This window comes from Oreochromis niloticus, linkage group LG2 (genome assembly GCF_001858045.2).
Source record: "Oreochromis niloticus isolate F11D_XX linkage group LG2, O_niloticus_UMD_NMBU, whole genome shotgun sequence".
Taxonomy (NCBI): domain Eukaryota; kingdom Metazoa; phylum Chordata; class Actinopteri; order Cichliformes; family Cichlidae; genus Oreochromis; species Oreochromis niloticus.
The window spans coordinates 29,507,402-29,529,349 of record NC_031966.2 but is presented as its reverse complement, the minus strand read 5'-3'; the positions used below and the strand labels follow the sequence as shown (position 1 = coordinate 29,529,349).

General features: G+C 39.3%; 2 protein-coding genes across 5 annotated transcripts; one reads left to right on the top strand and one right to left on the bottom strand.

Moving 5' to 3' along the window:
* Positions 1 to 1,573: 1,573 nt before the first annotated feature.
* Positions 1,574 to 17,419, bottom strand: nek12 (NIMA-related kinase 12). 4 transcript variants are annotated; one of them, XM_025897681.1, is made up of 5 exons: positions 15,813 to 17,419; positions 13,017 to 13,209; positions 2,622 to 2,672; positions 2,402 to 2,533; positions 1,574 to 2,291 (listed from the first exon to the last, which is right to left on the bottom strand). In XM_025897681.1, the coding sequence occupies exons 1-3, from the start codon at positions 16,909 to 16,911 to the stop codon at positions 2,660 to 2,662; spliced, it is 1,305 nt and encodes a 434-aa protein (XP_025753466.1). In that variant the 5' UTR covers positions 16,912 to 17,419; the 3' UTR covers positions 1,574 to 2,291; positions 2,402 to 2,533; positions 2,622 to 2,659. The 4 variants fall into 4 exon arrangements, with proteins under 4 accessions (XP_025753466.1, XP_025753468.1, XP_013127195.1 ...); XM_025897683.1 differs by having other exon boundaries at positions 13,054 to 13,209; XM_013271741.2 differs by lacking the exons at positions 1,574 to 2,291; positions 2,402 to 2,533; positions 2,622 to 2,672 and adding an exon at positions 12,452 to 12,636.
* Positions 17,406 to 21,451, top strand: pin4 (protein (peptidylprolyl cis/trans isomerase) NIMA-interacting, 4 (parvulin)). Its single transcript, XM_003445850.4, has 4 exons — positions 17,406 to 17,591; positions 17,765 to 17,832; positions 18,880 to 18,999; positions 20,739 to 21,451. Exons 1-4 carry the CDS (start codon positions 17,555 to 17,557, stop codon positions 20,895 to 20,897), a joined length of 384 nt encoding a protein of 127 aa, XP_003445898.1. The 5' UTR covers positions 17,406 to 17,554; the 3' UTR covers positions 20,898 to 21,451.
* The last annotated feature ends 497 nt before the right edge of the window (positions 21,452 to 21,948 follow it).

Here is a 21,948-nt window from a genome sequence, read left to right as displayed (position 1 = left end):
TCACCTCTCCCGTTGCTGCTTCTACACCATACACCTCTGCCGTTTCCTGAGCGGGCCCTCCTAATTCTCTCTGCCCACTTCACCAACCTTTCCCTCTCCGCTGACACCTCACAGCCCCCCTGAGCCTCCAGAATGAGCATTATCCCCACCAGAGCCTTTCACGAATGAGTTAGAAAAGGCCTAGGGCTTTCTAATACAATGTATGCTGGTATTTAAACAGTTAACGTATGCCTCTGATTAGATTGCGCTCGTAACTAATCTGAAGCAAGGCAGAGCTTTATTATGAGCACAGGCCAGAGAAGAGTTGACTTATGTAGAATTACTGAATAAGTTCAAATGTATTTTTGTTAAGGGAACCAGCGCTGATGCAGCTCAATCTGTAAACTTAGTGTGGCTGATTATTCAGTCAATTTCTGGATACTGGCTGAGGAGAGATGCTGGGAGGAAAAGCACTCAAAGAAGCTTTTCTTAGTTAGTAACTAAAGATTGGCTTGATCTGCTCTCAGTCTGAAAACCCAAAATGCAAAGGTTTTATGCAAAGACCTTTCTCTTTCTTTGCCTCCCCACAGATCATACAACTGTGCCATGGATGCCCTACCTGGTGTTCCTCCCCCCACTGGTTATCTCTACAACCATGGAGAAATGCATCCACGAAAGCAGGTATCATTCGCCCATCTTCTTCTCCTTTGGCCACTGGATTTTTCTTTGTAGAGAAAAAAGATAAAACACTCCATTCCTGCATAGATTACCGCAGTCTAAATCAGATCACAGTAACAAACAAGACTCCGGCACTTTGCTCCCCTAGATGCCCCTGTGGAAGATGAAGTGATCTTACTTTCCTCATGTGTCATTGGGTCCCTTACCTGGGAGGTCGAGACCCTCATCCAATCTGCACAGAAAAACAAACCTGATCCCAGAGGAGGTCCACATAACTGTCTGGGGTCCAGCAGACCATTCGTTTTTTTGCAGTGGCACTTATGGCCTAATTTAGAGACCTCTGGGAGTACATCGGTGAGTGCACCATGTGCGCCCAGAATAAGACTGCCCACACTCCATCTGCAGCACTCCTAAAACCTTTAACTGCTGCTGGGCGGCCATGGTCCCACATCTCTTTGGATTTCGTTACCAGACTTCGTGACAGGTAACACTGTCATTTTAACAATGACCCTACACTTCAATGACTAATATCATGGCAATGAGTATGCTGCGTGATATGCACTCCAAATTGGACTTTCATTGTGATGCTTTAACAAACAGGTTTTAGGTAGTCTATGACCGATCTTTAGTTTAAGTGTTATCATTAAAAACTACAATGTCAAGTTAAAACCAAACCAAACCAGTTAGAACTACCTCTATATCGCTGTGACTGTTCAAGCATTGCAACAGCGAGACAACGCTGGCATCATGATGTAAAACTAGACACTGCAGCATACATGTCAATGTTCAACCACAGTATTATTTCTCTCAATATTTTTTTTTTATAAAAGAAGAGAGGGCCACAGCAAAGTTTTCAGAAAAACACTCTCAGCTGGAGGCTGTAAATCTCAGAAAGAAAAGTCTTTGTTTCCAAATTCTTTATTCCACAAAGTTTTCACTATTAGTTCAAGGAAAACCACAAACCTGAGTGCTTAATTTAAAAAAAAAAAAGAAAAGAAAAGAAGAGGCAAAACAGCAAACAGTGTTACATAGTCAACTGTTACCACATTTTAAATAAAGTCTTTTAAACAAACTAATTAGTTCAATAAATAAATAAATAAATAGACAATAAAGTATAGTCAAGTTAATTTACTGAAGACAGTAGCACAGTCCTTTCCCTTTACTATTTTCACATGGTGAATATTACAACAGTATCACTGAGAGGTAAGGTCTTCAGTTGCATACAAAACAGTACATTTTAAATAAATAGATATAAATATGATGAAATAAATACATAAATATATGGAAACTACTTTTTTTTTGAATATTCAGAATTTTAAATTTGGAAACTTAATACGTCAAGGGTTATTAGGAAGGAACACTTCCTGGACCCAAGCTAACGTTACTTGAGGTGCTGTTGTTGTGCTTTTCAAGATTTTAATATTATTTGAAAGTACCTTGGTGTGTTCGGATAATTTAGACTATATTTCATATATATTTCAAGTTGCCGTTATTTTATGTTAAAAGTTGCCCTGCATGTAAGTGAAATCAGGTTTTGATTTTCAAACTCTGGTGTTCAGCTTCTTGAAGAAGTTTTTGTACAGACGAAAGGTTTGATTGGACATGTGTGCAGATTTCACACAGCAACTGTGACTCTGGAAAAGGAAAAAAGAAGGTATTACGTTGCATGTCATCTGGATGAAGATGTTGACATAAACAAGCAGATCTAAACAGATCTTGTTAAGAGTTGTTTTGGTTGACTTACGTTGGTATCATTGTGATGATGTGCCAGAGCATTCAAGTTTCCCTGAAGTTCTTGGATTTTGGATCCGTCGTGAACAGTCACGTTGCTGAGAAGTTTCTTCAGTTCTTTAATGACCACACCTGAACAATTGCGCTGCAATGGTAAAATGATAAGGCATAGTTCATTTATCATAACAAATGTAATGCATCTATCATCTGAGGTGATAATGTGCCTAACTTACAGGCATTTTTAATGAACATCCTGCAGGGACTTTAATGGTCACCCTACGATTCTGAAGAAACAGAAAAATAAATCAGTTAATTGTACTATGAACTGAATATTATAACATTGTAATAAACATCAGCGAAGCCACGGTGCACTTTGTAACATAGAGCTGCAAGTGAAATAACGAGTTGCGATAAACATTTCGAGTACTTACGTATGTGAAGTTGACTTTGCTGAGACTTTCGAGTCCACGTATGATCTCAGTAATCAAGTTACTGTCTGACTTAGCACTGACACAGAGATGCAACAAGGCGAGAACAAGGACGCACTTCATCATACTGCAGTGGCTTCTCTCTCTTCCTCAATAGCGTCGTTCAGCTGTGTTGAGAGTAACACTGACGTGATCAGCACCTCTACCCATGCGTTTTATAGGAGGGAAAGCGGAAGAAACCCCAAACACACCTACATAAAAATACTTCTTTCTTTTTTTTCATAGAGATGCGACTGTTTAAAAAAATACTGTTGGCCACAAGTTTTCAAAATAGCGATCCAAAGTGTCACTTCTGTCTCAGTATTGCAGACAGATTGTTATCTTTCAACTTTTGTAAACAATAAAATCATAAAGTAAATACATTTACTTTATGAATTTACTTGCATTTGGTTTAGCGAGTAAAAAAGCTACAACTTGTGTAATACAAAATGAGCATAGCTGTCTTCACAGGCTTGGTGCAATGTATTTCATGTGGTCTGGAGGTGATGCAATTTATCTGGAATTAACCAGTATAAAGAACCAGTTTTATTTTCATTTCTTTCACAGCACTCATAAGCAGAAAGCTGACATCATAGTGAGAAATCAAATGCATGAGTTGTTTCTCTGTGTCAGAGGGTTACTATATTTTAAATTTCACTGGTTGGTGCAGGTGGTCTTTTGACAAAAACAAATGTAACCAATAAGATGACTGCAAATGACACCGAAATATGACTGATTGTTAGGACAGAACTGTGATGCGGTGTCTCACTTGGCAGAGAGAGGAAATAATGTGTCTATCTATCTATGTATCTATTTATCTATCTATATACATATATATATGTATATATATATATAGAAAGAGAGAGAGAGACTGGGAGAGTTATATACAGATGTAGCAGCTTTCGTCAAGTAAAAGGAAGTACATACACACACACACACACACACACACAAATGATACGCATGTATATATTTATGTCAGAGTATTCCTCAGCACTTTTCGGTGACCTCACAGTTTCTGTGTCGCTTAGAGATGTGTCACTAGAAGATGTGTGACTAGGAATTTCTTAAACAGGAACTTTCTTAAATAGATGTTAAAGGGGGGCCGTGATGTGTGGGGGTGTTGCCTCTTACCACTGACGTGGTTGTAGATAAGGTTCACACTTTTCACGGGGAAACTACTCTGAATTATTTAGGGTCTCGCTGGTTTTTGCACATTACACACAGTATTTGAAGATTCGAAGGTGAGGTTTGAGATAGTAATAAAACTGAAGGTGCAGGAGCTACTGAGTACTACAAAAATTAAAAAAAAACATAAAAAACAATGGTTATTATGGTATTATGGTTTACCTGGTTACTCTGGTTTGACTATTTTATAGCTTGAAATTAGGTAATTACTAGGATCAAGATTTCAACCAACTAATAACAACATTTACACAACTTTGTGACCATGGTGACTGAATTAAATAAGTAAAATTCAATTTTATTCATATAGAGACAAATCACAACATAAATTGCCACTTGGTGCTTTATATTTTAAGGCAAATACTCTACAATAATACAAAGAAAACAGAGAAAACCCCCAAAATCAAATGACCCCCTATGAGCAAGTTCTTTGGTGACAGTGGGAAGGAAAAGCGTCCTTTTAACAGGAAGAAGGATGTTTAGGGAGAGGCGGGCAACTCAGTTGCCTGAGGGGAGGAAGACGGGACAAAGATATGCTGCAAAAGAGAGTCAGAGATTAATAAGAACTAGTGATTAAATGCAGAGTGGTGTATGAACACATATGAGTGAAAAAAGTTGAGTGAATAAGAAAGACTCAGTGCATCATGGAAAGCCCCCAGTAGGCTGGTCAATTGTGTTATAACTAAGGGCCAGCTTATCCAGCCCCAACTATATGCCTTGTCAGAAAGGAAAGTTCTGTCATGTCACTAATGTCACAGTATTGGTGAGGTATTAGCAAGTGCTTAATTCATCATGCATGTGTCATTGTTTCTCCTTAGTATGTCATTTACAAACACAGATATGTTTGTCCATCTGTTGCCGTTACATGTACAGCTATCACTGCCAGTAATAATCATAATCACAGTCATATTCATATATCTGTATTTATAAAATAGCATACTAAGGAGGAATAATGCTTTATGATGAAATAACCCTTTCATGCATGAATTATTACAACCTCAATCTTGATTTTTTTCTTAAGTATTTTAATTAATCTTTAGAGTTTTTTACATGTCCACTTAGGTGGACAACTGATGAAGTGACACATCAGTGTCCAATGTAGTGGTTTATGTGCAAGTATGCCATCAACACAGACACAAAGACAAGAAAACAGCCTTTGAATAGCTGTCCACTGTAGTGACCACTGTGTGTGAAAGGGTTAAGCACTTGCCAGTACCTTGCTAATACCTTCACACAGACACTGGAATCAGTGTTCGCCAGCGAATCTACTTTCTGAGGAGGCTGAGGAATTTTGTACAGGTGTGCAATTGAGAGTTTGCTGACGAGCTGCATTACAGTTTGGTACGGAAGCTGCTCTGCCACCAGCCGTAAATCACTACAGAGGGTGGTGAAAGCAGCAGAGCACATCACTGGCATGAGGCTTCCGGGCATTCAGGACATCTATCTTCAACAGTGCCCCCGTAAAGCACACAGCATCATCAAGGACCACAGCCACCCAGCACATCAGTTGTTCTCCTTGTTACATCTGGGAGACGTTATAGGAGTCTGTCTGCTTGGACTACAAGACTTAAAAGCAGTTTTTAGCACCAAGCCATTCGACACCTCAACCACAACCCTTAAACACACACCACAGGATGCACACAGAAGCTGTCCTACAGTTTCACAGGTACATACTACACTCTGCATTGGTCACCCCATTTGTATTAGTATATAAATAAAAATAAAAACTGTGTGCAATACTGTACTAACTGCCACTTTAAAATCTTGTACTGCTCAGTTTGTACTGGTGCTCACTCCTGCCACTTTATCCCATGTGCAATGTCCAATTTGCCTCCTCCCACCCCTCAATACATGTCAACGGTCACATTTCTATTTAAGATTTCTTTATCTATTTATACAAGTCTGTATATATATTTATATATATGTTTAGTCTGTTAACATTTTTTACTATATTTTTCACTATATTTTATAAATATTTTGTTTTTTACTATATTTTTTACTGTACTATACTGCTGAGTGACTTGTCTTCTGCTCGTCAAATACATGTCAATGCAATGTTGACCCTGTGCTAACTTGCATATGACAAATAAAACTGAACTGAACTGACCTTAATATTGCGTTATAGTGTAACATTATTATAAAGCGCTACCTAATTTTAAACCTAATCTTAAAATTAAAGAGGTGTCTTATGCCTGAATTTCAAACGGGGAGCAGAGAAGGGCCCTGAAAGCCGAAAGCTCTGCCTCCCATTCTACTTTTAAATATACTAGGAACCACAAGTAAACCAGCAGTCGGAGAGTGAAGCGCTCTGTTGTGGTGATACGGTAAAATAGTAAAATAAGATATGACCGGAGATTAAAAGTGTTTGGTCCCTTTTATGTTTATATCCGCTACCAGTCAAAAGAATTCGTACACACTCTGCATTCAGACAGCTATCAGATACAGCTGCTTGTATCAGTAAATTCAAAGCAGCTACATCGCCAATTTTAAGCCCCCAAAAAAGCCCAATAGGCGAGTTATTTAAAAAAAAAAAAAAAGGAAATCACCTCATCAAATCCTGGCATTATGAAGGGTTAAACTCCCCCATTAAAATTGACATTTTAATGGGGGAGTTACTTGGTTTTGGAGACAGCCTCAAGTCTACATTGTAGGAAATGAGTTCTGGCCTTTCATTCCCTTTTTCAGCTTTTCAGCTTTAACATTAAATAGTGTGTTTAACTCATAGACTAGCGCTAAATAGGGACAGGATCTTTTGTTTCTTTGTTAACAATGGTAATATTAATAGTCGCACGTGGAAATGTCAAATGAACCGTCCTCTCTTTGGATACTTTTTAAATAAAGTGAGTGTTTCCCTTGATACTTTTAGGTTTTGTTCAGTAAACCTTGCTTTAAAGAATTTGCTCCTGTTTTTATTGCTTCCACATGATGTTCCACACATCACATGGATACTAAGACAAATGTGGTCAGACTCTGATATACTATTAAAGTTGTAACTCAAAGCTATTTAATCACTTACATGATTACATTGTATGTTTTCAGGTCAACTGAAAATCTGACTGACATTTTTCAAGTTTCACTTCCTCGGGTAGTTTAGTCCATATATTGTGACAGAGGCCACAAAGACCAGTTAAAATCTCATGCAAATGGTGCACTCACATGCATGTTGTGAAACATATTAATAGCTTATGAAACATGCCTGAATGATCGCATAATATGATACTGGACAGCACGAGTCCTGGCAAATTCATCTGAGAGCAGTTGTGGTTGAAAAGAAAGATAACAAAAGATATAATCAAAGAAGAAATCACAGTTTGAAGAATTTACATGGTCTAATTTTCGAAAAACGTTTATCTACAAAATAAGCATCTTTTAAATGTTGCATGTCATATCTTTTTAGATCTTTGTACTGCCGCAGCCTGATATGACTCATTGCATCTAAGTTTTGTGATGATGCTGCTGCAACGTTTTGCACCTTTCATCATGGAAGTTAATGAGGCGCCTTTGTCTTAACACCATCAGTGAATTAACATTGAGATGACTGTGCGGGTGTCAGTGTGAGGAGCACTGAGGGGAACATAAGAGCTCTTTCTTTGCACAGGAGGGGAATCTTTATGCAGGGCGACATAAAATCGGCACTCTTGGTTTGCAATCAAAATTCCCAATTCCGCAGAATGTCGTTAACGGAAGCGGATTTAAGCATTGATAGTTAGGCACTCATAGATCTGATGAAACTCATGCCTGGCCTCTAATGTCGTTAATCCTAACAGTCGATCTTGAGATGATATTCACTGTATCATTCACCAGGCAGTTTCTTCTTTAAAGCGGTATATTTAGAGTGAGGATGTGTTTCGAGATGTCTTTCAAAACCATGAAAATGAAATACAAAAATTGTTGGCTTTCGAGACTCATTGTTCCCATTTATAAACAAATTGTGCGTCAATAGTGTGAGGAAAATAAAAGGTTTGTAGCAGGTTTTTTAACACTGACCCATGACTTCATTCATGATCTGTCTACCTGGTTCTCCCCTTTGTTGTGGTAGAGTTTCTGAAAGGAAAATATTGCCAATGCTGCGTTTGTGTGTACAGTATTTACTAATGGAACAATTCACTTGTGTCTGTCATCTCAGAGCGGGACCTTTATGTTGCGATGGCGAAGTTACTGTGGGTGAACTTGAGACTGCTGACTGCGAGCTCGGAAAACCTTGGTTAGCTTATGAAAAGATCGTGTGCTGATAAAAGGTGAATCTTTCCGTTGAGACAACATTTCACCTTGAATTTGGCACATTCAAAGCTCATTACACTTTCAGAAAGATGGCGGGGAAAACTTACGCTCTACCATCTTCTTGAAAATGTAACGAGATAGTGGTTAGTGTAATGAGTTAGACAGACATTACCTGTCTGCTCTGTTACAGCAGGCCCAGCACCATCGATGACAGCGTGATCCGTATGATCTGAGCGCCTGAGCGTCTTTGTAATATCAAAAAAGGATTACCTTATAAGTTTGACGTGTTTATATAAAAGGTCACCAAAGGGTCATTTTAAGATTGTATTTGATATTCCTGAATTTTAAAACTTGCTTTGATGACTGTTGCTTTGAGGAAAAACACAGAGGTGACAAATGCAATGTAAAAACGTACATGTTGAATGCTAATGCTATAATCGATGAATTATTGTGCCATGACAGTTGATTTGTCCACTTATGATAAAATAACATCATAATAAGGCAGTTTTTTGTCACTCATTTCTACTTGCAACAAAACTGAACCTGTAGTAGTCTGAAATAACCACAAATCACAGGCTGATACGAGAATTCAGTTAATTCTTCTGTTCAATATATGGTTTGATCCAGGAAAGATTGCAATAGTCATTCAAGGTTTCATGAGTTCTATCCATATCTATTTTCTGCTACTTATCTGGGTCTGACTCATGAAGGCAGCTGACTTAGTGCATTTAAGCGTGTATGTGTACTTTTAACCCTGGCATGAGAGAAAATCCCAAATAAATTCAAAGTTGTTCACACAGTGCTTTTTTAAAAGTCACTAAATATATACACTGTGTAATCATTCCAAACCCAAAAAAGAACAGTTCAAAGAAATTACTAAAATAAAATCCCTAAATTTCCATTACACTCATGCCTGTGACAAGAGAATCTAAACTTCTGACCCCAACTGTAATATTTCCAGCTTGTGCTGGGTTTGTCCTGAGGCCTCCTCCTGGTAGGAAATGTCAAGAATTCGTCACTTAGCTTAGGGCTTAAATTAACTTAATCAGAAGTTAATAGTTTATTTCTTAGACAATGACTGACTCTAAAGTACGAAACCCTTTTGGACATCCTGCTTTGTAGTGTTTTACCAGACCTATACTGCAGTTGTCGTCAGCTATCTTTCTGTCTTCGGTTTTGTCTCTTCAACAAATAAAAAGGTAACTTGCTCAACTGGAATCAGATAATTGACTTGGCTACTGCAGGATATTACATTTCTTTTCCTTCAACAACAAAAGGAGGTTGACCTCCTCATTATCTGTCTAAAGATTTTTCTGGCTGTGACAAATCTGCCTGTCCTGTTTTAGAAGCTGATTGCGCTTTTTTTGTTTTTGTTTTTTTGTCGAATCTTTCCATATTGATTTCTTAAATGATGATTCTTTTGGAGATTGTGATTCACTTGACTGGATGGTGAGAAGTGTTTTTTTCTTTCTTTACCATGGAAATGTGATCATCAGTCCCTGCTGTCTTCTTTAGACTTCCTTAGAAAGTACCGAATGATTGACTTGGCCACTCCTATTATTTTGGAGCTCGCGTACGGTCTGTTTCACTTGCATCGATACCGCAACTGCTTCCATATGCAAATACCAAACCAGCTTAATTGTTGAAGAAATCGTTTAAAAAAATAAGACACTATAATAATCCAACTGTGGACAAATCAATTGTCTAAAAATTAGAGGGGACTATGTATAAACATGGTGGTAACGCTTTAACAGTTAAGGAGTTACAGACTGCTTCGAGCTGATATGAAAGCAACAGCATTTAACACCCAGTTGTTACAGCACAGTTATGCCGAGATTTTCCTCTGCATAACTCTGTAGTAACAACTTTGTTGCATACCTTCTGTTGTAGCCCATCTGCTTCCCACCTTGAAGCACATGGATTACATAAACAGAAGACTGGGTGCCACTGCTTTTAGCTAAGAACAGAAAACTGAGGGTACAGTTCACCCACAATCACCAGTAGTTGACAGTAGACGATTGGAAAAATCCAATTTTCAGATGGTAGGATCCAAATTAGGCACATAAACAACATGAAAGCATGGATCCATCCTGTCTTGTATCAATGGTTGAGGCTGGTGGTGGTAGTGTAATGGTGTGGGAGATATTTTCTTGGCCCACTTTGGGCCCCTTACGACTAACTGAGCATCATTTAAACAAACTTCACAGCTTGAATATTTGAGTTCAAATACCTGGGGTCAACCATTCAAAGAAACAAGAGAGGTAAAGAAGAGAATGCAGGTGGGATTGAATGGGTGGAGACAAGTCTCTGGGATGATTTGTTATATAGGGGACAGCAAGTATGAAAGGGAAGGTTTACAAGATGGTAGTGACACCTGTTATTATGTATGATCTGGAGACTGCTGCACAAACAAAAAGATGGAATTTGGAGCTGGAGGTTGCAGAGTAGAAGGTATTTAGATTTTCACTGGGAGTGATCACAATGGACAAGATTAGAAATGAGTACATCAGAGGGACAGCTCAGGTTGAGCAGACTGGAGACAAAAATAGAGATTTGAGACTGAGATGATTTGGGCATGTGCCAAGGACGGATAGTGGATATTCTTGACAAAGATTGTTGAATATGGCGTTGCCAGGCAGGAGCAAAAAACCACTGAGATCCATGTATCCATGTATCTAGTGAAGGAGGACATGCAGAGGGTTGGTGTGACAGAAGAGGATGCTAAGGTTAGGATAAGATGGAGGCAGATAATCGACTGCGGCAACCTCTAAAGGGAGCAGCTGAAAGAAGAAGAAGCATACTTGAGTATTGTTACTGCTGCTGTATGACCACAGTGTACCCATCGCCTGAAAGCTGCGTCCAGCAGATAACTTGCCATGTCTCAAAGCTCAAATCGTCACAAACTGGTTTGTTAAACGTGACAATGAGTCCAGTGTACTCAAATGGCCTTAACGGGCAACAGATCTCAATCCAGTTGAGTACCTTTGGGATGTGATGGAACAGGAATTTCACACGATGCATGTCCAGTCATTAAATTTGCAACAGCTGAAGAATGCATTCAGCACCTTGCTGAATCTGCTGCACGAAGAATCACCCACTACTAGTGATGTGTACCTAATGAAGTGGCTAGTGAGCACATGACACCAGGTTCAATTCTAAGTTGATGTAATAATGTTGCGCACACCAACAAAATAGCACGACTTTAAGTGTCAGATAAAGTGAGAGCATTATGAAGCTACTTATTATGATTTTTTTTTAATATATCAAATCTTAGATATGCGGTTTCACTTCTTTTTTTCTTTCTTAACAGACACGATCACAGGAAACACAGCGTTCAGTAGTGCCTGCCCGGAATAATGCTGAGACAGTGAAGGAGGGTGTTGCTATGTGTGCGCTCTGCCAGTCAGCACTGGGTAACCAAACGTTCAAATTAAAAAGTAACAGAAAGCTAAATCAGTGCCGTCCCAGATTACAGCTTTTACCCACAGCGAGCAAATGCTTTAGGTAGATCCTAGCTTTTCAGCAAATATAAACACCACACTTGCGTTGCCCTTTTTTCACCAATTTTTTTATGCTGCCATATTTGGCTCACACTTTGTTTTTCTTTTCGCTGCCAGTATGACTAAGCTACGAATGACATGTAAGATGAGTGAAGAGCATTTACACGTAAACATGATTGCTTGATTGCTTTAGACTGACTGACAGGAAAAAAACGCCTTAAAATCTGCAAATAACGTAAATGGTGTGCGTCACAGGAGTTTGCGTGGATTCGGTGATGGAAAAAAAAATGTCAGTTGCTGGTTTGCTGCATAGTCAGTTTTAGCAAAAAACAATGAGCTCATTGAGTTGAACACAGAAAGATAAGGAGCTCTAACGTTCGCTATGGGGCCTTTTGAATCCTGAATGCAATCTATCAAGTTTAAAGTCGTGCACCGAGTGATGATAACAATGTTTCCTGGCAGTTCTTCTGTTATTTGCAGACCTTTGACTTCTAAGCAGTTTACCCATTATATCTAGGGGCATCAAATATCTAAATATTTGATCAAATAACTGCAATTTCTGCAATATTTTCTGCGCTCATATGTTATCGTGGTTAACTTTATGACCAGCATCGCGCACCACATACTTCCTCTGAACAAATGCATGCCATATAATGAAGCAGAGGTTAAAAAATGGCTGGTAGAAAGGCCGTGTCATTTCACATATATTATGTAATAACACAAAAGACAAAGCATTGAAAGTAATGGAATAAAGATACAAATACAGATACAGATGGGAAGCCTGATATTGGAAGTTGTGTATCAAGGTTTAACATCCACATCCAAATATCCACTGCTGCTTTTGGAAAGCCTTCAGAAGTCATTGCTGGTGTTTCATCCTTCATAAGAAAACAATATCAAACTGAGTCTACAAAATGTATAAAATTATAAAACTTCACCTTCACTTCTGTGGCCATAATGCATCACATTTATTCAGCATTTATCACACAGCTGAGCAGCTACAACGCAACTATTTGATCTCTTTAGCCCCACAAAGTGTTTTGAACATCATCCAGCAGTAAAAGGAACTTATTTATCCCCAAAGGGTCTCTTATGGAGGGGAAATGTGCTATAAGACAGCTGACAGGAGGCCTCGTGTCCTTTTCAAACTGAGGCGCATAAAGCTTTTATCAAGCCAGGCACTTTTAAAATACGTTCAGCATCAAAGGTCCCGTTATTTAACACTGTATTTCATTTTAACAATGCATTGTCTCTTTACCCCTTCTCCTTCAGCACTTTCAGTGTAATGGTCAAACCTCCAGCATCGCAGAGCTGAAACTCTTCCACCAGAGCTTCATCATGTGGCTGCTGAGCAGCATCAACACGCACACAGTCTCCTTCATGATCGTCCTTGTCCTCAATTTCCTCGAAGTCATCTGGATAGTCAACTTGTTCTGAAGTGTCAGGGATCTCTGGAAAAAAAAACAAGATTAAAAGGATGACACACGTTTGGTTTTAATAATGGCATTGTAAGTTGGTTTATTCTCAACAGACCTGATATAGGAGAGCTGTTAACATTTTTCACACATTGTTTTGATCACTAGTAGTGGATTGTTTTGTTTTCACACATCACAGATCAACAGAAGGTCCCACTGGAAAAGCAGGTTTTCCCTCAGTTTATCAGTTGATCACTCTGTTCATCTATCCCTTTAGCAGAGGAATCATCTATTTAACACATGTTGGTAAGTAGCTGAAAAAAGAACCCATTGTAGTGTTTTCATTTTCCCCCAAACTGTCTACATTATTTATCCATCCATATTTTTCTTATCCCAGCTGTCACAAGGACCTTTTTGGTGCGTGGCCACACTGCTAACCACTGTACCACCCCTTACATTATTAAGTTGGAACAGATAAGGGTAGATATGTTGCACTTTGATGCTGCTGCTGTAAAAGATCTGTAATACTAACTAAATAACTAAAAATAGAATTTCACATTTTTCTGGCCTTAAACAATAATCACTGCATTGTTTGGTAATTTCTGGGTTATTCCAACTTTACTAAGCTGCTGTCATGAAACTACACACTCACTAGTGATCCCTAAAGTGCCACCAGAAATTCTCAGATTTAAGAAGCTGAAACAGTTGAAGAAAGTTCTACATAAATGTTACAAATGTGTTTTTACAGTGTTCAGACGATAACCATAGCCCCAGATAGTTCTTACATTAGGCTCATCAGTTCACTATAAGATCTAACAAAAAAAGTTTAGGATTCGATAGAAGTTACTCAATGAACAGTTAACAATATGTGACTGAAGTGATTCAACTTTAAGTCAAGGAATTTAACCACAATTTTACCATTTCCAAGGGCCCAAACTAACTTTGAATATAAGGATTACTTTTAATACAGCCAATGAGTACATGAAGTCCAGAACCTGTGAATATCATCATTGAGATGATGAGATGCTCTGCCAGGCCTGCTTTTTGTGGGTTTTTCTGCATTCAGCTTTGTCTTCATTAGCTGAAAAGCTGCTCTACTGAGTTGAAATCAGGTGACTGAACTCTTGGGTTGCTTTTGCACTTTGCTTTGGTTTGATTTGAACACCTCACAGTTCATCCTGCTACTTCCATTAGCAGTCACAGCATCAATAAACCACTGAGACCCGTTTCCACCGGCGTCCACATGTGTCGATGCCATAATGCTGCCTTCGCCGTGCTTGACAGATGATGCGGTATGCTTTGGATCATGAGCTTTTTCTCTCCTTCTCCGTAATTGATCCACAGATTCCTTTTACAGAATTGTGCAGACTCGTTTAGATGGTTTTTTTGACAAATCTAATCTGGCCTTCCTGTCCTTGAGTGTAACCAGAGGTTTTCAGCTTGTTTTACACTCGCAGTGTTTCCAACCATGAAGCCATCATTTTGGCAGTGATACACCTGCCTTCTCAAGAGTATTCTTAACTTCATTAAATGTTGTGAAGTTGTCAGGAGATTTATTCTAAAACACTTCTTCAGTTGAGAATCAGAGAGGAGAAACACAGTTTTACTTGTATACAAGGGCAGCACAGAGCACCCACAGTGAGAGTGATGGCTCTGTGACACGTGCTCTGAAACTGCCCTGGCCTTTATTTATACATCAGTGGGTGTTTGTTCCTTACATTGGAATGTGGATGTTTAGGTGAGTGTGTGTGTGTGTGTGTGTGTGTGTGTGTGTGTGTGTGTGTGTGTGTGTGTATGTGTGTGTGTGTGGGGTCAAAGCATGACCCCATATATGACTTCCCTAAACCTGCTGGCCTGGAAGTCCAGCAGTTCATCTAAACAAAATGCACTTAGCCTAAAACAGGCATAGATACGTTTATCCTATCATAAAACAATAAAAGAAGGTACGACCTCTCCCATTCTCCCAGAGTGTGGGTGTGAAAACCAGAACACCCTGGAAATGCACACAAAGCCTACTAAAGATCACACATCCTATCACTACACAATCGATTATACACCTCTAAGCATATATGGAAACTTATATCATTAAAAGCTTATACTGACTACTAAGTACAATTTTCCATTGACAGAAGTAGTTTTTCTCAACCTCAAAAAGACCTGTGTGATCATCCACTTTAGTTTTCTTTGTGGTCTCTCAGGCTTTTTCTGATGCTGAGCTGGCCAGTACATTCATTCTTGTTAGGACAGTACTACATAACTGATCTGGCAATTCCCAAATTTTTGTTCATAGACATATTTTGTTTTGTTTTTTAAAAAAACCTAATGACAGCTTATGAATCTTTTACGTGATTGATTTGTCATAGAATAACACAAAGGTGCCTCACTGGGCTATTAAAGTACTCATCGGTGATTTTTCCAGTTACTTTCAAGCATCTGAAAATGGAAGAGTTTATAAAAATGTTTCTAATTCCTAAAGAGTTAATGTTTTTTGTTAAACTCTGATTTAAACCTAAAATTGGCCTGTCGGTCACATCATGATTGCTGGATATAAAATCCACTGTGGTGTTTCAATGTTGTTGTTTTTTAAATGTCATATGCTCAATGTCTGAATACTTATGGACATTGGAGGGATGCATTACCAATGGACTCAGCAGAATTGCTCCTCATTGCCAACCCAGACTGTTTACTTTGTCCCTCCAGAGAAGACAAGCTTCCATCATCATCAAAATCCTCAGGATAGTGGCATTGGTTCTGTTCATCTTCCTCCTCTACATCGGCAGAGGAGAAACTGACCTCCATACTTTGTTCTTTCTCTTCCCAAGAGTAGGACTGACTGGCAAAACAGGGTTGAAGTGTTGTGTTGATGTCTTCTTTTTGAACTTCCAAATTAATGTGAGCCACAGGCGTGCAGCAGTCTGTCTCTGTGTCTTTGATAGATTGCAGGTGATCTCGCACATAGGCACTGCTAAGTATAAAAGCAGCACTGGGCCTGTTGTCCGGATTGAGGTTGAGCATGCTCTGGATTAATGAGGAAATACTATCTGAGAACAAGTCAGGCACCGGGTGGTACTCTCCTTTGGTGATCTTATTGAACAGACTCAGGAGATTTGTGGCTGCAAAAGCAGGCCTGAGAGCACAGAGCTCATACAGGAGACAACCAAGAGCCCAGATGTCGGACTTGCAGCTGTACGGGATGTCCTGGCAAAGCTCGGGACTTAGGTAGCTGGGTGTCCCAACACATGTGGAAGCCATATCGGCTGTGTTAGTCATTATTCTGGATATGCCAAAATCCCCTAACTTTACCACACCTTGCTTTGTCAGCAGCACATTAGAGGGTTTGATGTCCCTGTGAAGTATTTTAGCTGTGTGTATGTAATTTACAGCCATAGCGACCTGGACAAACCAGCCCATCACAGTGTGCTCTGTGAAGAACTCCCCTGGTTTCCTCTCCTTTACTCTGTCATCCAAAGTCCCTCCATCGCAGTAGCTCATCACAATGTAAACGAACCCATCGTCGGAGTTCACAAAGGCCTCGCTGCATTTCACAATGTGAGGATGCTCCAGCCTTTTGATAATTTCTGCTTCCTGGAGAATGGCCCTCTGCGTTTTTGCCCTCTTCGTGGTCTCCGCCTTTATCCTCTTCACCGCGTACAGGCACTTCCGTTCCACGTGTCTCATGAGAAACACGTCTGCCGCTCCTCCGCTGCCCAACCGCAAGACCATCTCGTACTTCTCCATATTTGTGTCATAGAAACAAAAAACAGAGGCGAACACCCAGACTGCAGCCCGCTCGTCACGAGCCGTTTGTGTTCACTGCCGTTTCCATAGTGACCCATGACGCTGTGAGAATGGGTATGGGGGTGGGTCAGCGGCGTGTGAGAGTTACACATGCGAGTCCAAACATTAGTGTGGTTTCTAAATGGACACACTAATGTATGTACACTGTTTTCTTTATTTAGCGCCTATTTCATTACCTCTGCCATACACAAACTTAAAAAAAAAAAAACCCTTTTAATTTTAAAACTATTTTAAACTGTGATTCGAGAATATGAATTTATTGTCGAAAATCAAAATATTAAACCCTAACCCTAGCCTTTATGTTGGCAGCAAAGGAGATAACATTGAGTGCCGTCACATAAGAAAAGGAAGAAACATCTCATTAGCGTGTACAGGTATGAACCGCGTTTGTGGTTCTGTACAGTAGATGGCGGTATATTGTATCAATTATCTTTGATCTACCAACGAGTGGCGAAAGAAGAAGAAGCGTTTGGGCTCTCTGCGCAGGTTTATGCGCATGCTAATCACAACATAGCAGGGGTTTCATCTATAACTGTTATTTCTTATTGATTATTGTTGAGTTATAATTGCACGTTAGCCTGAAATGCCACCAAAGGGAAAAGGGGGAAAGGGTGGTAAAGGTTAGTGTCCTATAACTTACTAATTGTATTTGTATTCTATAATTAAAGTCAGCTAATAACTTTCCCATGTGATCCCAGAAGCGCCTTTATCACAACGGTTACTACTACAGTGCAGTTTTAATGGGTTTAACGGGTGCTGTGGTGTGTTCATCTCCTATCTTGTCACTATGTAGGAGCTGCTTCAGGGAGTGCAGACACCGACAAGAAAGAAAAAGGCCCAAAGGGAGGGACCGCTGTCAAGGTAACGTTACATTGAAGGCAAAGCTAAACTGCAACAATGACAGATTTCATTCCCTTCCCAACAAAATGTGACTTTGGGGGAGTTGAAAGGAGAGCACAGATGAACGAGTCCATGTCGCGTGCAGTGTCATGCATCCCGTACGATGCTATTTTAATAATAGAATAATCCAAACCTTTCTGCTTTAACAGAAATGTCTGAACAATTGTTGCCTTTTCTTGTCTTTTTAATAATTATCATTTGCACAGTATATCATTCCCGACTTATTTAGGTACATTCAGAGAGACTGTTGTTAAACTTTTTTGTTTAAAAAAGGTTTTCTGTTAAAAAATATTCTGTGAAAAAGCACTTCATAAACTTAACTAAATATCAAAATTTAGTACCAATAGATAATATCAAAAGATTCAGAGAATGTGGAGAAATCTCTGTGCACAAGGGCCGCGATCTTTGAGCCCTCAAGGGGCATAACGTTAAAAAAAAGGCATGATTCTGTCATGAAAATGACTGAATGGTCTCAGGAACTCTACCAGAAATCACTGGCTCTGTCATGCAAAGAAGAAGTCATGTGAACATGATCCAGAAACCCCCTCGCTCATTTAAAATTGACCAAGGGAAAGTGGAAAACTGTTCTGGGTTCAGGCGATGAATATTTTTTTTTAATTTTTGGAAAACATGGATGCTGAACTAAAGACAAAGAGCGACCATCCAGCTTGTTATATCATCACTTGTCTCTAACGCTAGCTTCTCTGATGGTTTGAGGGTACAACAGTGCACTCCTTGGGAGCTCGCACATCTGGAAAGGCACCATCAATGCTGCAAGATATATACAGGTTTTTAGACCAAAGTGTGCTTCCATCTAGACAATGTGTTTTCGAGGGAAAGGCTTGCAAGAGAATGCTAAACTGCATACTACCGCGAACTGCAAAACATTCAACACATCGTGAAATGAAAAACAAAAAAGCTTCAGGGCTATCGAGCAGCTAGAATCCTATATCAGACAAGAGTAGGACAAGTCCAGCAGAATCATCTGTTTTTGTTTTTTTTCTGCAGGTCCGGCATATCCTGTGTGAAAAACATGGAAAATGCATGGAAGCAATGGAGAAACTGAAGGCTGGAGTTCGTTTCAGTGAAGTAGCTACACAGTACAGTGAAGACAAAGCCAGACAAGGAGTAAGCGCTTGCACTTGTAATCAGATGTGCGGTGTTAGTTTCCCTTTATTGACAGTCTCAGTTTGTTTATAATGCTTAACTGAAATCATCCTAGTCAGAAGTAACGTAACCATGGAAAATTTGTCATATGATTCCTTAGTTATCGTATTACACAGTACGTGGCCTAAATGAGGTCATTGTTGAGAGTTTTTCTTGGCTCTGGCAGAAATCTATCCATTTTAGTCCTTTCTCTTAACCATTTGGTAATTGACATTTGGATTATATTAGAGCAAACAAAATCCAAACTAATAGAAATGTTTACAGATTGCTTTATTACACTGCTGTTTATCTTTCTGTGTGTCAGAAAGTCCCGTGAGGGGAAACCTGACTGTTTTATAGGATGTGTAATGTTTAGCATCACAGATAATGAGTTTCAACGGCTGACTATCCCACCACAACATCTACACCGATGTATTTTGAGCTGCTGGGAAACTCCAGTCCAGATTAGGCTATTACTCAGGTCACCACAGAAATATGTGAAGAGTTGCTGCAAACAAGCATTTGCTTCACACCCCCTTTTAAAAAATTTTTTTATTTTTGTTTGTCAAAATATCAGTTTGCCTCTTCAGTACAGCATCAGCATTAGGGATGGGTATCGAAAACCGGTTCTTGTTGAGAACCGGTTCCCACTGTTTCAATTCCTTGGAATCGTTTGCCATTTTTGCAAACGATTCCCTTATCGATTCCAGTCACCCCGAATGACGTCACCACGTTGCGGAGCGTCGGAGCGTACCTGGCAGGAAACACGGCGCCTAAGCGGCTCAAACGCTTAAAAGTTTGTTTATACTTTACGAGAATGGATGACAACAGGGCAACTTGCAATACTTGCAAAGTAGATATTTCATTTAAGGGAGGAAACACTACGAATATGCAAAAGCATTTGCTCACAAAACACGCGATGAATTTAAATGAATGTCTTTAATTCCGCTCCGGACTCGTGAATCTCAACCCAGCAGCAGCAGCGGTAACGTTTGCACGTCATCTCCCGTTAATGCGGCAGGTAAATAATCAACTAACAGTGCATATTATGTTAGCGCGATCTGCTTTATTACAAAACCTGCCATTGTGCATTTAGGTGACCATGATGAGACAGACAGACAGAGTCTGGCTGGCGCTCGCTGGCAGTTGTCGCTGCAGTCTACCGGTAGCGTCTCTTTTCAGGCCCGCATGTCACCGAGCAGTGACTAGTTTGTGGTCAAAACCTTGCAGCCATTTGCCACAGCAGATGGTAAGTGAATGTGTTTAATTGTAGGCAGGGACATTACTGGATATTCTTGTGTAATTGCTACAGAATAATTTATGTTATACTTTGTTATTGCTACAGAAGAATATTTATTTTATTATTTTACGTTTATAATTTTCCCCGGGGACCCTGTGACACCCCATTGAAGAGCCGTAGGCTGTGGATCTCTTAAGATCTCACTGTTGGGTTTGTAAGGCCATGTTACTCCTAAATTTCTATCTTGTTGAAAGAGAAGATATAAAACAGTTCTAAGCTAATCGACCTTAGTGTTCTCCTTTTTAAAAACAAGAATCGATAAGAGAATCGATAAAGAATCGAATCGTTAAACAGAATCGAAAATGGAATCGGAATCGTTAAAATCTTATCAATACCCATCCCTAATCAGCATGGTCTTTATTTACACATTTCCCCAGGTGCATATCATGTGATCTCTTCATGACTTTGATGTTTGTGACAGGGTGATCTGGGGTGGATGACGCGAGGATCGATGGTCGGACCTTTCCAGGATGCGGCATTCGCCCTCCCTGTCAGCTCCATGGATAAACCAGTCTACACAGACCCTCCTGTCAAGACAAAATTTGGGTACCACATCATTATGGTAGAGGGGAAAAAGTAACTCGGGCCAGTTCAACACTTGAAATCAAGACATGTAAATTCCCCAGTGTGCTATATTGTTAAACTTCTGATGATTTTCTTATATTTTTCAAAACACATGAGAATAAAAAAGGCATTGATGTAGAATTCTGTCAGATTTGTCTGTGATAAATGTGCTTGCCATACTGAAAATTTAACTTGAGGGAGAAGATATGCATTTATGTAATAAAGAAGTTTACTGGTATGACTGAGAGGGTATAACAAAGACTGCTAGAAGTTAGACTCATTATTGAAAAAGATCTAATGCCTTATTATCTTTTAGAAATGGGGATTTTTTTCTTTAAAGTGATGTCTTTTAATTCTTCGCTTCCATAAATAAAATTACCATAGTAAAAAAGGAAATTCTTCAGTGGGTGTGAATATTGGATGATTGAGTGTTAATGTAGGAGTTTCTATTATTGTATATCCTGAAGAAGAGTTTCATTATAGAGAACATTTTAATTAGAGAGCGTCACATGAATTAGAAATCATCAGAATTGTGTAAAAATGTATAAAAGATGCATACTAAAACATGAACCCTTTAAGCAGAGTTATTACTGTACTGCACATCATCAGTGTATATGGATGGACAGTCTGGTAGACTCCCACCTTATCATCAAGAATTGGACTGCATGCTAAATCTCCAGTAAACAGACTGTAAATATATGATATACAGTCCAGGGTGCTTATTGGCTCAAAACAGGCTGTAAATTTTCTTGGGTTTTTCAGAAGGATAGTGGGCAGAGGTTCACCAATCTTCAAAAGATTTTACAAATCATTGAACAGTTTCAGCAAAAAAAATTCCTCATTGTAAAATTGTAAAGACTTTGAATATCTTATCATCTGCCGTGCATAATAAGGTCTTAAAAATCAGAGAATCTGAAGAAATCTCTGCACAAAGAACAAGGTTGAAAATCAGTATTGGATACCCATTATCTTCAAGCTCGGCATCGACACTACATTATAAACAAACATGATCATTAGATGGAAATCACTGCATGACCTCAAGAACACTTTCAGAAATCACTGTCTCT

Excerpts from the sequence above, each read along its gene's own strand:
- nek12 (XM_013271741.2), bottom strand. The coding sequence starts at position 16,911 with ATGGAGAAGTACGAGATGGTCTTGCGGTTGGGCAGCGGAGGAGCGGCA. Across the intron at positions 13,210-15,812 it reads CAATTCTGCTGAGTCCATTG|AGATCCCTGACACTTCAGAA; the intron begins GTAATGCATCCC and ends TTTTTTTTCCAG.
- pin4 (XM_003445850.4), top strand. The coding sequence starts at position 17,555 with ATGCCACCAAAGGGAAAAGGGGGAAAGGGTGGTAAAG. Across the intron at positions 17,592-17,764 it reads AGGGGGAAAGGGTGGTAAAG|GAGCTGCTTCAGGGAGTGCA; the intron begins GTTAGTGTCCTA and ends GTCACTATGTAG. Across the intron at positions 19,000-20,738 it reads AAGACAAAGCCAGACAAGGA|GGTGATCTGGGGTGGATGAC; the intron begins GTAAGCGCTTGC and ends TGTTTGTGACAG.